The sequence below is a fragment of the Anolis sagrei genome, chromosome X (assembly GCF_037176765.1).
Source record: "Anolis sagrei isolate rAnoSag1 chromosome X, rAnoSag1.mat, whole genome shotgun sequence".
Taxonomy (NCBI): Eukaryota; Metazoa; Chordata; class Lepidosauria; order Squamata; family Dactyloidae; genus Anolis; species Anolis sagrei.
This window is the reverse complement of record NC_090034.1, coordinates 109,568,112-109,585,421: the sequence shown is the minus strand read 5'-3', so window position 1 is coordinate 109,585,421 and position 17,310 is coordinate 109,568,112. Positions and strand designations below refer to the sequence as shown.

General features: G+C 37.3%; 1 protein-coding gene across 1 annotated transcript; it reads left to right on the top strand.

Moving 5' to 3' along the window:
- The first annotated feature begins 3,313 nt into the window (after positions 1-3,313).
- LOC137097992 (cornifelin homolog) lies at positions 3,314-17,007 on the top strand. The gene is made up of 4 exons (XM_067473572.1): positions 3,314-3,452; positions 14,081-14,213; positions 14,315-14,451; positions 16,827-17,007. The coding sequence occupies exons 2-4, from the start codon at positions 14,090-14,092 to the stop codon at positions 16,914-16,916; spliced, it is 351 nt and encodes a 116-aa protein (XP_067329673.1). The 5' UTR covers positions 3,314-3,452; positions 14,081-14,089; the 3' UTR covers positions 16,917-17,007.
- Positions 17,008-17,310: the final 303 nt, after the last annotated feature.

The window sequence follows — 17,310 nt, the reverse complement described above, 5'->3', positions numbered from 1 at the left end:
TTGGGAGTGACCCTCAAAGACCATCCAGTCGAACCTACAAGGCGGGAAGACACCATCCAGTCCCTCCCAACAGATGGCCACTGAGCCTCTGCATAACAATAACAACAACAACAAAAATTATGAGTATCATAGAATCCTAGAGTTGGGAGTGACCCTCAAAGAACATCCAGTCAAACGTACCAGGCAGGAAGACACCATCCAGTCCCTCCCAGAAGATGGCCACTGAGCCCCTGCATAACAATAACAATAACAATAACAATAAAAATAACAATAACAACAACAACAATAATAATGAGTCTCCTTTATCATAGAATCCTAGAGTTGGGAGTGACCCTCAAAGATCATCCAGTCGAACCATCCAGTCGAGTCAACCATCCGGAAGACACCATCCAGTCCCTCCCAACAGATGGCCACTGAGCCTCTGCATAACAATAACAACAACAACAACAACAATAATGAGTCTCCTTTATCACAGAATCCTAGAGTTGGGAATTACCCTCAAAAACCATCCAGTCGAACCAACCATCTGGAAGACACCATCCAGTCCCTCCCAACAGATGGCCACTGAGCCTCTGCATAACAACAACAACAACAACAACAACAACAACAACAATAATGTAATTCTAACTTCCCCTCTGGCAGAAGGGGACTGGATTGGATGACCTTTGGAGATCCCTTCCAACTAGGCCTGGGCAATGCATGTTTCTAAATGGTTCTAAAGTACTTACAAAACTAAAGTTCTGGTGGTGAAAATTTCAAAACTCTAACAAAACTCTCAAAATTTCATTATAAATGGCAGTTCCTAATTGGTTCTGTCATAAAAATTGCCAATAATGAAATAATAATTAAAACTTGAGAGTTTTGTTAGAGTTCTGAAGTTTTCACCACCATAAACAAACAAACTCTAGGAGTCCCATAAAAACAACAACAACAACAACGTAATTCTAATTTCCCCTCTGGCAGAAAGGGACTGGATTGTATGATCTTTGGAGATCCTTTCCAACTCTAGGATTCTATGATAAAGGAGACTCATCAAGTAAGAGCTTGGATGGCCATCTGTTGGGAGGGATTGGATGGTGTTGTCCTTCTTAGCCGAAGGAGGTTGGATGGAATTCTATAGTCCTCTCTGGCAGAAGAAAATTAGACTGGATGGCCTTTGTTGGGGGCGGGGGAGACCAATTATTATTATTAATTGGTCTGGACTGTATTGTTTTTTATACCACATTTTAAATGTTTTAATTGTTTTTATAATTGTTTTAACTGTATTTTTATAATTGCTATGGCATCAGATTGCTGCCGACTGAGAACCGCTTTGAGTCGCTTCCAGCTGAGAAAATTAATAATAATATTATTATTATAATATAAAATAATATTATTATTTTAAAATAATAAAATAATAATAATAATATTTATATTAATATAATATAAAATAATAATATTATTAATATAAAATAATATTATTTTAAAATAATAATATTATTAATATAATATAAAATAATAATATTATTAATATAATATAAAATAATAATATTATTAATATAATATAAAATAATAATATTATTTTAAATATTTAAAAAATAAAAAATAATATTGTTATTAATATTTATATTAATATAATATAAAATAATAATATTATTAATATAAAATAATAATATTATTTACATTTGTATACTGCTTTTCTCTAATAATAATAATTATTATTATAATTATTATTATTATTATTATCATCAGACTCCTAGAGATGGAAGGGACCCTTCAAGGCCATCCAGTCCAACCCCCTTCTGCAGACAGGAAGACGCCATCCAATCCCTCCTGACAGATGGCCACCTAGCTTTTCATCTCCAAGCTGCTGACTTCTATGGCTGGAAACTGAATCCAAAGTCAGCCCTCCTGCCCTTCTCAGGAGGCAAAAAGCAAAATGGGGCAACACATTTTAGTTATTATTATTATTATTGCTATTATTGCTATTGTTGATATGATGATTGTCATTCTTTCCTAACTGGTTCTATCCTAAAAACATAGGAAAAGTTTCTCAAACTGCCCAATACTTTGTTTTTGCGGTAGAGACATCTGCCTGCGGCACTAGTTTTGCAATGAATCTGTCATCATCGAGTCTCAACAACAACAACAACAACAACAAAACTTTAACCCATTCAACCTAGGTTGTGGCACAAAAACAACAAAGTTTCTGGAGTAGAACAGCTTTCAAGGTAAGGACCGCACAATTAAAACAGGAATACACACTTTCAAACCAGGAACAGGAAATTTAGCAAAATTTGTGAAGTATTATTATTATTGTTGTTGCTGTTGTTGCTATTATTATTATTATTAGGACCGCACAATTAAACAGGAAATCACACTTTCAAACCAGGAACAGAAAATTTTGCAAAATTTCTGACATAGTATTATTATTATTGTTGCTGTTGTTATTGTTGTTGTTATTGTTGTTGCTATTATTATTATTATTATTATTATTATTATTATTATTATTATTAGGACCGCACAATTAAACAGAAAAATCACACTTTCAAACCAGGACAAAATTTTGCAAAATTTCTGACATAGTATTATTACTACTGTTGTTGTTGTTGTTGCTCTTATTATTATGATTAGGACCGCATAATTAAACAGTAAAACACACTTTCAAACCAGGGAAAAGGAAATTTTGCAAAATTTGCAATGTAATATTATTATTATTGTTGCTGTTGCTGTTGTTGCATTTATTATTATTATTATTATTATTATTATTATTATTATTAGGATCGCACAATTAAACAGGAAATCACACTTTCAAACAAGGAACAGGAAATTTTGCAAAGTTTGTGACATAGTATTATTATTGTTGTTGCTGTTGTTGTTATTGTTGTTGCATTTATTATTATTATTATTATTATTATTATTATTATTATTAGGACTGCACAATTAAACAGAAAATCACACTTTCAAACCAGGAACAGGACATTTTGCAAAATTTGTGATATAGTATTATTATTATTATTGCTGTTGTTGTCATTGTTGTTGCTATTATTGTTGTTGTTGTTGTTGTTGTTGTTATTGTTATTATTACCCTTCTGCTCTTAAAAGAGACTAATGATTAATCTTTGCCACCCCTGGGGAAAAACTGGGGTGCACTGGCCCTGCCATGACCCAAACTGACCATTGACCTCTGTCCAGTTCTGGACTCCTGAATTCCCTTGGCGTGCCCACCCCTGGGGCCCCTTCCCCACCTTTGGGTTCTTTTCCACTCACTCCTCTCTCTGGCCGCCCTCCCTTTGCCTTGACTCCCCTGGCCCGCCCCACTGTGCGCTTGTGTGTGTGCCTTTGTGTCCACACATATATCTTTATATAGGGAGGCCGGACCCCACCCGACTGGTTTCTTTCCCCCGGAGACATCTGACCGAAACCATACCTGGCGTTCCAGCAGAGAAAGACAGAAAGAAAGGCCAAAACAGGTAAGGAAAGGGGCCTCACCTGCACACAGGGGCAATGCTCCCATTCATGGGGGGCGGGTATTGGGGGGCTCGGGGATTGAACTGTTTTCATGCTTGCTCACAGAATCCTAGACTTGGAAGGGACCCCCAAAGGTCATCTAATCCAACCCTTTTCTGCCAAAACCAAAGACACCATCCGATCCTTCCTGACAGATGACCACTCAATTTTTTACTTGATGAGTCTCCCTTGTCATAGAATCCTAGAGTTGGAAGGGATCCCCAGAGGCCATCTACTCCAACCCTTTTCTGCCAAAACCAAAGATACCATCCGATCCCTCCTGACAGATGACCACCCAATTTCTTACTTGATGAGTCTCCCTTGTCATAGAATCCTAGAGTTGGAAGGGACCCCCAAAGGTCATCTACTCCAACCTCTTTCTGTCAAAACCAAAGACACAATCCGATCCTTCCTGACAGATGACCATCCAAACTCTGACTTGATGAATCTCCCTTGTCATAGAATCCTAGAGTTGGAAGGGACCCCCAGAGGCCATCTAGTCCAACCCTTTTCTGCCAAAACCAAAGACATCATCCGATCTCTCCTGACAGATGACCACTCAATTTCTTACTTGATGAGTCTCCCTTTTCATAGAATTCTAGAATTGGAAGAGACCCCCAAAGGCCATCTAGTCCAACCCTTTTCTGCCAAAAACAAATGCACCATCCGATCCCTCCTGACAGATGACCACTCAATTTCTTTTTGACGAGTCTCCTTAGAGTTGGAAAGGACCCCCAAATGCTATCTACTCCAACCTCTTTCTGGCAAAACCAAAGACACTATCCGATCCCTCCCGACAGATGGACATCCAGCCTCTGCTTAAAACGCTTCAGACAAGGAAGGAGGCTGAACTGGGCTCCAAGGCAGTCTAGAGATGGAAAGGGACCCCAAAGGCCGTTCAGCCCATATATATTCCTGCCATTTAGAAACACCCAATTGAAACCCTCCCAACAGATGACCTGCCAGTTTCTGTTTCAAATCCCCCATTGGGATTCCTAGGAAGTCTATATATTCTACTAGAGACCCTCAAAGGCTATTCACTCCAACCCTTTGCTGCCAGAAACCAAAACACCATCCGATCCCTCTAAACAGAGAGCCATCCAAACTCTTACTCGACGAGTCTCCCTTATCATAGAATCCTAGAGTTAGAAGGGACCCCGAGAGGTCATCTAGTCCAACCCTTTCCTGCCATAAATAAGGGCTCCACCCGATCCCTCCCAGCAGATGGGCATCCAGATGCTAATTAAATGCCTGCAGAGAAGGAAGGAGGCTGCACTGGGCTCCAAGGCAGTTTAGAGTTAGAGGGGGACCCCAAAGGCCATCTAGTCCAACCTTTTCCTGCCATAGACACGATCAAACCACTCCTGACAGATGGCCATCCCACCTCTGTTACATCATGGAATCACGTAACTGGGCCAACTTGGGCCCTCCAATCATGATAGATGATTGATAAGATAGATGATAGATTATACATGATAGATAGATGAATGGATGGTAGAGACCGCGATAGCATGACGAATAAAACCGCTAGCTGCAGGAAATCTGCTGACCGGAGGGTTAGCAATTTGAAGCCGTGAGTCAGGGTGAGCTCCCGACAGTCAGCTCTAGCTTCTGCCTACCTTTGACAACAAGATCAGAGAAGTCTATGGACAACAGACTCCTTGGTATGGAAAAATGGAACAAGAGTTGGAGTCCAAAACAACTGGAAGGGGGCCCAAGTTGGCCCAATTCTGATCGATAATCATAGACTTAAGATCAATTTCCTTCTTCTTTAATGAGATTTTTCACACTTTTCACATGTTTTCTATTGTCTCCCAAATGGGAATTCTGCTCTTTCCTCCAAATGGAAATTTCCTTCTTGACCCAAATCTCTCGCATTGCAGCGAATGGGACACGGAAAATCCCGTATGCTGCGTCCCTGGGTTATTTTGCCTTTGCTTCGTATGCTGAGGATATATATATACACACACATATACATATTGGTAAATGAAATATACCAATAATAACAATAATGTAGGGAAATAAAATATATTAATATAATAATAATGTCAATATAACAGTAATAATGTAAGGAAATAAAATATATCAATATAATAATAATAATAATAATGTCAATATAACGGTAATAATGTAGGAAAATGAAATATATCAATATAATAATAATAATAATAATAATGTCAATATAACAGTAATAATGTAGGAAAATGAAATATACCAATATAATAATAATGTAGGAAAATAAAATATATCAATATAATGTCAATATAACAGTAATAATGTAAGAAAATGAAATATATCAATATAATAATAATAATAATAATGTCAATATAACAGTAATAATGTAGGAAAATGAAATATACCAATATAATAATAATGTAGGAAAATAAAATATATCAATATAACAGTAATAATGTAGAAAAATGAAATATATTAATATAATAATAATGTCAATATAACAGTAATAAAGTAGGAAAATGGAATATATCAATATAATAATAATAATAATGTCAATATAACAGTAATAATGTAGAAAAATGAAATATATCAATATGATAATAATAATAATGTCAATATAACAGTAATGTGGGAAAATGAAATACACCAATAATAATAATAATAATGTAGGAAAATGAAATATATTAATATAATAATAATGTCAATATAACAGTAATAAAGTAGGAAAATGGAATATATCAATATAATAATAATAATAATGTCAATATAACAGTAAAATGTAGGAAAATAAAATATATTAATATAGTAATAATAATGTAAATATAACAGTAATAATGTAGGAAAATGGAATATACCAATATAATAATAATGTAGGAAAATAAAACATATTAATATAATATTAATGTCAATATAACAGTAATAATGTAGAAAAATGAAATATATCAATATAATATTAATGTCAATATAACAGTAATAATGTGGAAAAATGAAATACACCAAATAATAATAATAATGTAGGAAAATGAAATATATCAATATAATAATAATAATAATGTCAATATAATAGTAATAATGTAAGAAAATGAAATATATTAATATAATAATAATAATGTCAATATAACAGTAATAATGTAGTAAAATTGAATATATCAATATAATAATAATAATAATAATAATAATAATGTCAATATAACTAATAGTGTAGGAAAATGGAATATATCAATATAATAATAATAATAATAATAATAAGTTCAGTTAAATATATTAAGGCCCTCAAAGCGTTAATGGCTTCTCCAAAGGAAGGGTCAGTGGTTGGGAGCAAAGCTTCCCTAGTATTTTTCGGGTCTCTTCTTTTTCCCATTCACTGCAATGCTAGAAAAGTTGGGGCTTGGAGGAAACTTTTGAGTTTTTCTTCCGGGGGCTAAATGATAGAAAAGCATGCATGTTTTTGTGCCACGAAGATGGGAAAGTGTGGGTTGCATTGCATGGTGCCTCCCATGGCTGGCTGTGCAGGGTGATGGGATTTGTAGTCCAGCCTCCTATGGAGAGCCCCTTGAATTGATTGCCATCCATGTTGTCCTATGGACACATTTGGAGACCACCCAGGTAGACAGAGAAGAGAGAGAGAGAGAGGCACCTGGAGGGGCCACGCCTGGAAGGCAAGGGGACCGACTTTTCAAAGAAATGTTTTGAGGAGTGGACTTCTGGAACAATTGGTTTCAGGGGAACACTAATCCCCACTCATCCCAACAGAGCTTTAGAGGGGAGCCCCGGGGCAGGCGGGCAGGCAGGTAGGTAGGTAGGAAGACAGATAGATAGATAGATAGATAGATAGATAGATAGATAGATAGATAGATCTCCAACTTCTAGGGCTGTATCCTGAGGTAGATTGATAGGTAGGTAGGTAGATACGTAGGTAGATAGATAGATGGATGGATAGATAGGTAGATAAATACGTAGGTAGGTAGGTAGGTAGGTACGTAGGTAGATAGATGGATGGATAGATGGATAGATAGATAGATAAGTAGATAGGTAAGTATGTCAGTAGGAAGGTACATAGATAGCTAGATAGCTAGATAGCTAGATAGATAGATAGATAATTAGATTAGGTAGATAGATAGATAGATAGATAGATAGATAGATAAGTAGGTAGATAGATAGATGAATAGATAGGTAGATAAATAGGTAGGTAGGTAGTAGGTAGATGGATGGATGGATGGATAGATAGATAGATAGATAGATAGATAGGTAAGTATGTCGGTAGGAAGGTGCGAACCGGTCCGAATCCCTCTTTGAAGGTGAGAGGGTTGGTATATAAAACCTCGAAATAAATAATAAATAAGGCACATGATAGATAGATAATTAGATTAGGTAGATAGATAGATCGATAGATAAGTAGGTAGATAGGTAGGTAGGTAGGTAGGTAGGTAGATAGGTACGTAGATAGACAGATGGATGGATGGATGGATAGATAGATAGATAGATAAATCAATAGATAAGTAGGTAGGTAGATAGATGGATGGACGGACGGACGGACGGACGGACGGACAGACAGACAGATAGATATGTAAGTATGTCGGTAGGAAGGTACATAGATAGATAGATAGATAGATAGATAGATAGATAATTAGATTAGGTAGATAGATAGATCGATAGATAAGTAGGTAGATAGGTAGGTAGGTAGGTAGGTAGATGGATGGATGGATAAATAGATAGATAGATAGATAGATAGATAGATAAGTAGGTAAATAAATAGGTAGGTAGGTAGGTACGTAGGTAGATGGATGGATGGATAGATAGATAGATTGATTATACTTGATAGAAAGATAGATAAATGATAGACAATAGCTGTTTGATAGATGATAGATAAATAGATTGATTGATGATAGAAGATAGATAGATAGATAGATAGGAGATAGATAGATGAGGAGGATAGACAGATATATTATACATGATAGGTAGATGATTGCTAGATGAAAGATTATACATGATAGATTGACAGATGATAGATGGTTGATAGATGATTGATAGATTATACATGCTAGATAGATAGATAGATGATTGATAGAGGGATAGACAAGATATATGAGGGGGGGAACCAACTTCTAGGGCTGCATCTTGAGATAGAGATAGATAGAAAGATAGATAGATAGAGGATAGATAGGGACCCAACTGAATTCTAAGACAGACAGACAGACACCTGGAGGGGCCGGTCCTGGGAGTCAGTGGGACTGGCTTCTCAAGTAAATGTTTTTAGGATTGATCTCCAGTGCTGATTGATTTCAAGGGAGCCTTAATTCCCACTGATCCCAATGGGCCAGCGCTACCACCTGGGAAGGGAATCCGTTTAGCCCTGGCTGCCTGGGAGAGAGGCATCTTCATGGACCTACTTCCCCGCAAACGAGGTTTCATTAAGTGAGTCATTAAAGGGAATGAGATCCAGCGGGGTCTAGGGCTGAGACTGAGGGAAATCCATCCATCCATCCACCTACCTACCTATCTATCTATCTATCTATCTATCTATCTTCATTGAGCAGAAACCTAAACAGGTGGCATTCCTAGGACTCAGGGAAGTGTGGGATAGGTATTATTATTATTATTATTATCTTAGAGTCATAGGAGTTGAAAGAGACCACATGGGCCATCTAGTTCAACCCCCTGCCATGCAGAAAATTGTTGTTGTTTCTATATCATTATCATTATTTCTTTAGTATTATTATTATTTCTTCATTATTATTATTATTATTATTATTATTATTATTATTATTATTATTATAGAGTTGGAAGAGAACACATGGGGAATTATTTTTATTACTATTTTGTATATTATGATTATTTCTATATCATCATCATTTCTATAGCATTATTATTTCTATATTATTATTATTACTATTATTTCCATATTATTATTATTATTATTATTTTATTATTATTGGAAGACACCACATGGGCCATCTAGTCCAACCCCTGCCATGCAGAAAATTGTTGTTGTTGTTGTTTCTGTATCATCATCATCATTTCTTTAGTATTATTATTATTTCTACATTATTATTATTGTTGTTGTTGTTGTTAGATTTATAGTGTTGGAAGAGACCAAATGGGAAAATATTATTATTACTATTTTGTATATTATTATTATTTCTATATCATCATCATCATTTCTATAGCATTATTATTATTATTTCTATATTATTATTATTATTACTATTATTTCCATATTATTATTTTTATTATTTTATTATTATTAGAAGCATAGAGTTGGAAGACACCATGCCATACAGGAAATTATATTTTATTGTTGTTGTTGTTTCTATATCATTATTATTACTATTATTTCCTTATTATTATTATTATTATTATTAGAATCATAAAGTTTGAAGAGGCTGCATGGGCCATCTACACCAACCCCCTGCCATGCAAGAAATTATTATTAGTATTAGTATCACTTCTTTATTATTATTATTATTATGATTATTATTATTATCTTAGAATCATAGAGTTGAAAGAGACCACATGGGCCATCAAGTCCAACCCCCTGTCATGCAGTAAATTGTTGTTGTTATTTCTATGTCATCATCATTATTTCTTTACTATTATTATTTCTACATTGTTATTATTATTATTATTATTATTATTATTAGAATTATAGAGTTGGAAGAGAGCACATGGGAAATTATTATTATTACTAATTTGTATATTATTATTATTTCTATATCATCATCATCATCATTATTTCTAATGCATTATTATTATTTCTATATTATTATTATTACTATTATTTCCATATTATTATTTTTATTATTTTATTAGTATTAGAAGCATAGAGTTGGAAGACACCACATGGGCCAGATAGTCCAACCCCATGCCATGCAGGAAATTATATTTTATTGTTGTTGCTGTTATTTCTATAGTATTATTATTACTATTATTTCCTTATTATTATTAGTATTAGAATAATAGAGTTGGAAGAGACTGCATGGGCCATCTAGTCCAACCCCTTGCCATGCAGAAAACTGTTGTTGTTGTTATTTCTATGTCATCATCATTATTTCTATAGTATTATTATTATTTCTACATTATTTATTTATTTGTTATTAGAATTATAGAGTTGGAAGAGACCACATGGGTCATCTACTTCAACCCCCTGCCATGCAGGAATTTATTATTATTACTATTTTGTATATTGCTATTATTTCTATATCATCATCATCATCATCATCATCATCATCACCATCATCACCATCATCATTATCTCTATAGCATTATTATTATTTCTATATTATTATTATTATTATTATTATTATTAGAATCAGAGTTGGAAGACACCACATGGGCCATACAGTCCAACCCCATGCCATGTAGGAAATTATATTTTATTATTATTGTTGTTGTTATTTCTATAGTATTATTATTATTATTATTATTTCCTTATTATTATTATTATTATTATTATTAGAATCATAGAGTTGGAAGAGACTGCATGGGCCATCTAAACCAAACCCCTGCTATGCAAGAAATTATTATTACTATTAGTATTACTTCTATATTATTATTATTATTATTTCTAGATGATGATGATGATTTCTATACCACATTATCCTGAGTCCCAAGACAACAACAGTTGTGCCCTTTCTTCTATGAGAATGAGTTCCTAGATTCCCATCTGTCTAAAGTAAACAACAAACAACTCAAATATTATATTGTTATATTTTATGCTTGTCTTATTCTATTTTATTATGATATTGCCTTATGTTTTTTGTTACTGTTTGTAATGCATTTCTGGGCTTGGCCTCATGTAAGCCGCCCTGAGTCCCCTTTGGGGAGATGGTGGCAGGGTATAAATAAAGTTATTATTATTATGATTATTATTATGATTATGATTATTATTTGTTATTATTGTTTTTTACTCTTTTTTTTACTCTTTCCATCTTGGCAGGGGTAGTTGCAATTAACCCTCTGCCGTCCCACTTTTCCATCTCCGGTTAAAAGGTCCTGGTGTCTCTCCCTCCTCCTTTGTGGTCCAACTCCCTTTAGTAATGCCTGCAAACCAAATGCAGAATTACACAAGCCAGCCCCTCCCAGGAGCCTCAGGCCAAAGCAAACACCTGGGAGGCTCCTTGCCAGGATAAAGGCCGGAAAGGTACACACTGCCCACCCCTTTGGGGCTCCCTGCTTCTTTGCAAGGGAAAGGCCCATCCCGGACGCAGCCTCTGTTTACCTGGGGAGCCTTCATTGGGGACTTGGCATTCCCTGCAAAGGCACCTGCAGTTCTGACCCAAACTGGAAAGCTCGAGATTTCTATAATGCAGTCCTAAACATTTTTAACTGTTTTGATGGTTTTTAACTGGTTTTTTTAGTGCTGTATGTGTTTAATTCTATTTTAATAGAATTGGTAGATTTTAATGTTTGCATTTTTATATATTTTAATGTATACTAATGTTCTTATATCAAGCCACTTTGAGTCCTAGGAATAATAATAGTAATAATAATAATAATAATATCTCAGTATGCAGTCCTAGAAGTTGCACCTTGTTATCTATCTATCTATCAGAATGCAATCCTAGGCATTGAACGTGCATCTATCTCTATCAGTATGCAGTCAAAGGAATGGGAGTTTTCTTTCCTTTCCTTTCCTTCCCCTTCCTTCCTTCCTTCTATTTATCTTCCTGTCTCAGTACACAGTCCTAGAAATTGGACCTTCCTATCTATCTATCTATCTATCTATCCACCTACCTATCTATCTACCTATCCATCCACCCACTATCTATCTACCTACCTACCTACCTACCTATCCATCCATCCATCCACCCACCACCCATCCATCCACCTACCTACCTATGTATCTACCTATCCATCCACCCATCTATCTATCTATCTATCTATCTATCCACCTACCTATCTATCTACCTATCCATCCTCCCGCTATCTATCTACCTACCTACCTACCTACCTATCCATCCATCCATCCACCCACCACCCATCCATCCACCTACCTACCTATGTATCTACCTATCCATCCACCCATCTATCTATCTATCTATCTATCTATCTATCTATCTATCCACCTACCTATCTATCTACCTATCCATCCTCCCGCTATCTACCTACCTACCTACCTACCTACCTACCTATCCATCCATCCATCCACCCACCACCCATCCATCCACCTACCTACCTATGTATCTACCTATCCATCCACCCATCTATCTATCCATCCACCCACCCACCTACCTATCTATATATCTACGTATCCATCTATCCATCCATCCACCTACCTACCTATCCACACACCTATCTATCTATCTATCTATCTATCTATCTATCTATCTATCTATCGATCCACCTACCTACCTACTTATCTATATATTCACCTATCCACCCACCCATCCACCCACCCACCCACCCATCCACCCACCCACCTACCTACCTATGTATCTACCTATCCACCCCTCTATCTATCTTTCTATCTATCTATCTATCTATCTATCTATCTATCTATCTATCTATCTATCTATCCATCCATCCACCTCTCTACCTATCTATATATCTACCTACCCACCCACCCACCCAACCCACCCATCCATCTATCCATCCATCCACATACCTACCTATTTATCTATCCATGTACATTACCTACTAGGGCTGGGCGGTTTAGTTTTGTTAATTCATAATTCGTTAATAATTCGTTAAATTTTTCAATTACAAAACGATAACGAACCATTCTGGAGCAATTATTAAAAAAACGAATTTTCAAAAACGTTTTGTAAATGCTTCGTATTTCGTTATTGTATTCGTTTCGTTATTGTTCTGAGGTCGTTTCGTTATTATTTCTCATGTCTGGGCCAGTTTTATGGTTTAATTAGTGAAAAAAAATTATAATATCACACCAACAGTCAACAACAGAGGGAGAGGGAAGCTTCAGAAGGTTTTGGAGGTTTTTTAGCGTATTTCGCGCCATTAATGAATCGATTCGTTATTGTTTCGGAAATCGATTAGTTAATTTTTTACCATTTACGAAATTTCGTAAATATCGAACTTTTTAAAAGGAAAATTTTGTAATTATTTTAAATATCGAAACAAAAAAACACCCGAAATACAAATCGATTTTAGAAACAAATTTTTCCGTTGTTACCCAGGCCTATTACCTACTTATCTATCATCTATCTATCTATCTATCTATCTATCCATCCATCCATCCATCCATCCATCCATCCATCCATCCACATATCTATCTACCTATCTATCTATCTACGTATCTATCTATCTATCTATCTATCTATCTATCTATCTATCTACCTACCTACCTACCTACCTACCTACGTATGTACCTACCTACTTGCCTATCTACTTATCTATTTATCCATCCATCCACCTACCTACCTACCTACTTATCTACCTACCTACCTACCTACCTATCTATCCTTCCATCCATCTACCTATCTATCTATGTACCTACCTACCTACCTACCTACCTACCTATCTACTTATCTACCTATCTAATCTCAGAATGCAATCCTAGAAGTGGGACTTGGATCTCTCTTGCTCTCTTATATCCTGCCTTTCTGAGAAATGGCCCAAAAGGAGGTTGGAAGTGCTGCTTATCCTGACGTTGTGCTTCCTTCCTTCTCTCTCGCAGGTGAGGAGAATGGCGTACCAGACGGAGATCATCTCCTCCCAGCCGCAGGGGGGCATGACCACCAGCTACACCTTCAGCAGCCAAGGGGCCTGGGGCTCCGACCTCTGCGACTGCTGCGGGGACATGGGCGCATGTGAGTGGGGACACACAGGGGGTCAAGTGGGGGGGGGGGCACCTGGGCAGTAGGGACATGATGCTGACACCATGCCTTCTCTCTCTGTTGCCCTCCTATAGGCTTGTGTGCCACCTTTGTGCCCTGCGTCTTTGCCTGCCGCGTGGCAGAGCAGGCCGGAGAGTGCTGCTGCCTCCCTTACCTGCCCGGCAGCCTCGTCGCCCTCCGCACCGGCGTCCGGGAGAGGTACCACATCGAGGTGAGGCAAGGGAGCCCAGGGAGGTCATCCAGCCCAACCCCCTTCTGACAAGAGGGAAGGCACCACCCCATCCCTCCCCACAGATGGACATGCAGCCTTTGCTTAAAGACTTACATAGAACCCTAGAGTTGGAAGGCACCCCCAAAGGCCATCCAGTCCAACCCCTTTTTTGATAGGCAGGTGACCATCCAGCCCATGTTTCAAGGCTTCCATACAATGCTAGAGTTGGAAGGGGACCCAAGGTGCATCTAATAATAAGGGGCATCACCCAATCCCTCCCAACAGATGTCCATCCACCTTGTGTTAAAGGATTCAATAGAATGCTAGTTGGAAGGGACCCCAAGGTGCATCTAATGATGATGATGATGATAATAATAATAATAATAGAACCATAGAATGCTACAGTATTAAGGGACCCCCAAGGTGCATCTAATGATGATGATGATGATGATGATGATAATAATAATAATAATAGAACCATAGAATACTACAGTATTAAAGGACCCCCCAAGGTGCATCTAATAATAATGAATATAATAATAGAACCATAGAATACTACTGTATTAAGGGACCCCCAAGGTGCACCTAATAGTAAGGTGCATCATCTGATCCCTCCCAACAGATGTTCATCCAGTCTGTGTTTAAAGGCTTCCATAGAACCCTAGAGCTGAAAGGCGCCCCAAAGTGCATCTAATAACAACAACAACAACAACAATAACAACAACAACAATAATAGAACCACAGAATGCTAAAGTTTTAAGGGACCCCCAACATACATCTAATAATAAGGTGTATCATCTGATCCCTCCCAACAGATGTCCACCCAGCCTGTTTTTAAAGGCTTCCATAGAACCCTAGAGCTGAAAGGGCCCCCAAAGTGCATCTAATAACAACAACAACAACAACAGAATCAAAGAATGCTAGAGTTTTAAGGGACCCCCAAGGTGCATCATCTGATCCCTCCCAACAGATGTCCACCCAGCCTGTGTTTCAAAGCTTCCATGGAATGCTAGGATTGGAAGGGGCCCCAAGATGCATCTAATAATAATGATAATGATAATAATAATAGAACCATAGAATGCTAGAGTTGTACAGGACCCCAAGATGCATCTAACAATAAGGTGTATCATTTGATCCCTCCCAGCAGATGTCCATCCAGCCTGTGTTTAAAGGCTTCCACAGAGTTGAAAGGGGCCCCAAGGTGCATCTAGGACCTCATCACACTAGAATGTCTATCCACTTTAAATCTGATTGCTGCCTCCTGCGGAATTCTGGAGTTTGTAGTTTAGAGAGGGGCCTTTAAACTACCTAGCCAGAGAGGTCCTGGACCTCCGTAAACTACAAACCCCATAATGCTGCAGGAGGGAGCAACTGGATTTAAAGTAGAAGGATGCTCTAGTGTGATGAGGTACCAATAATAATAATGGTGGTAGTAATAATAGAACCACAGAATGCTAGAGTTATAAGGGACCCCACGGTGCATCTAATAATAAAGTGCATCATCTGATCCCTCCCAACAGATGTCCACCTAGCCTGTGTTTGAAGACCTCCACAGAATCCTAAAGTTGAAAGGGGCCCCAAAGTGCATCTAATAATAATAATAATAATAATAATAATAATAATAATAGAACCACAGAATGCTAGAGTTATAAGGGACCTCACAGTGCATCTAATAATAAGGTGCATCATCTGATCCCTCCCAACAGATGTCCCTCCAGCCTGTGTTTGAAGACCTCCACAGAATCCTAAAGTTGAAAGGGGCCCCAAGGTGCATCTAATAATAATAATAATAATAATAATAATAATAATAATAAAATGCTATAGTTTTAAGGGACCCCACGGTGCATCTAATAACAAGGGGCATCGTCTGATCCCTCCCAACAGATGCCCATCCAGCCTGTGTTGAAGACCCCCACAGAATCCTAGAGTTGAAAGGGGCCCCAAGGTGCATCTAATAATGAGGTGCATCGTCTGATACCTCCCAACAGATATCCATCCAGCCTGTGTTTGAAGACCTCCACAGAATCCCAGATTTGGAAATGACACCAAAGGGGGACCTGGTCCAACCCCATTCTGTCTGGCAGGAAGACCTTATCCGATCCCTCTTTACAGAGGGCCATTCAGCCAAAGCCAGATGGCTATAGATATCATAGATATCATATAGAATGATAGATAAGATACTATATAGTTGAAAAAACCCGTCAAGGGCCATCCAGTCCAATCCCCTTCCTTCTGCCAGGAATACACCACTCAATTCATCCTGACATCTGTGACGACAACAACAACATTCTGCTTTGAGTCTCTTTTAAGAGAAGAAACAAGGATATAATTAATAATTAATGATGACGATGATAACAATAATTTTTCCACCGCAGGGCTCCATCTGTTCGGACTGGGTGGTGATGTCCTGCTGCCCGCTCTGCGGACTCTGCCAGCTCTCCAGGGAACTCAACAACAAGAACTGAGGACACGAAGCCGGAATCCGAACACAGGACCACATTCCCACCACCCAAACAGGAGTCTTAATAAATAAAATGTATACCTTGGTATAGATAATTTCTCCGACCGGTGCCTCTTTTTTGTTTCATTGGGGGAAGATCCGAGACGAATGTGGAGCTGGTGGGGCCAAACGATGACTCCCAGGGTTCCTGTAAGAAATCCACATATAAAATGAGTTAACTTGGGGGTCCCTTTAACACATATTGTGCTACGATTTCACATCCTATGGAATCCTCAGACTTGCATTATTTATTTATTTATTTATTTAACTGGATTTTTAGTGCTGTATGTGTTTAATGTTGTGTTTTCATATATTTTAATATATACTAAGGTCTTTATATCAAGCCACTTTGAGTTCTA

Coding starts and splice junctions, on each gene's coding strand:
- LOC137097992 (XM_067473572.1), top strand. CDS start 14,090: ATGGCGTACCAGACGGAGATCATCTCCTCCCAGCCGCAGGGGGGCATG. Junction 14,214..14,314: donor CTGCGGGGACATGGGCGCAT/GTGAGTGGGGAC, acceptor GCCCTCCTATAG/GCTTGTGTGCCACCTTTGTG. Junction 14,452..16,826: donor GGGAGAGGTACCACATCGAG/GTGAGGCAAGGG, acceptor TTTCCACCGCAG/GGCTCCATCTGTTCGGACTG.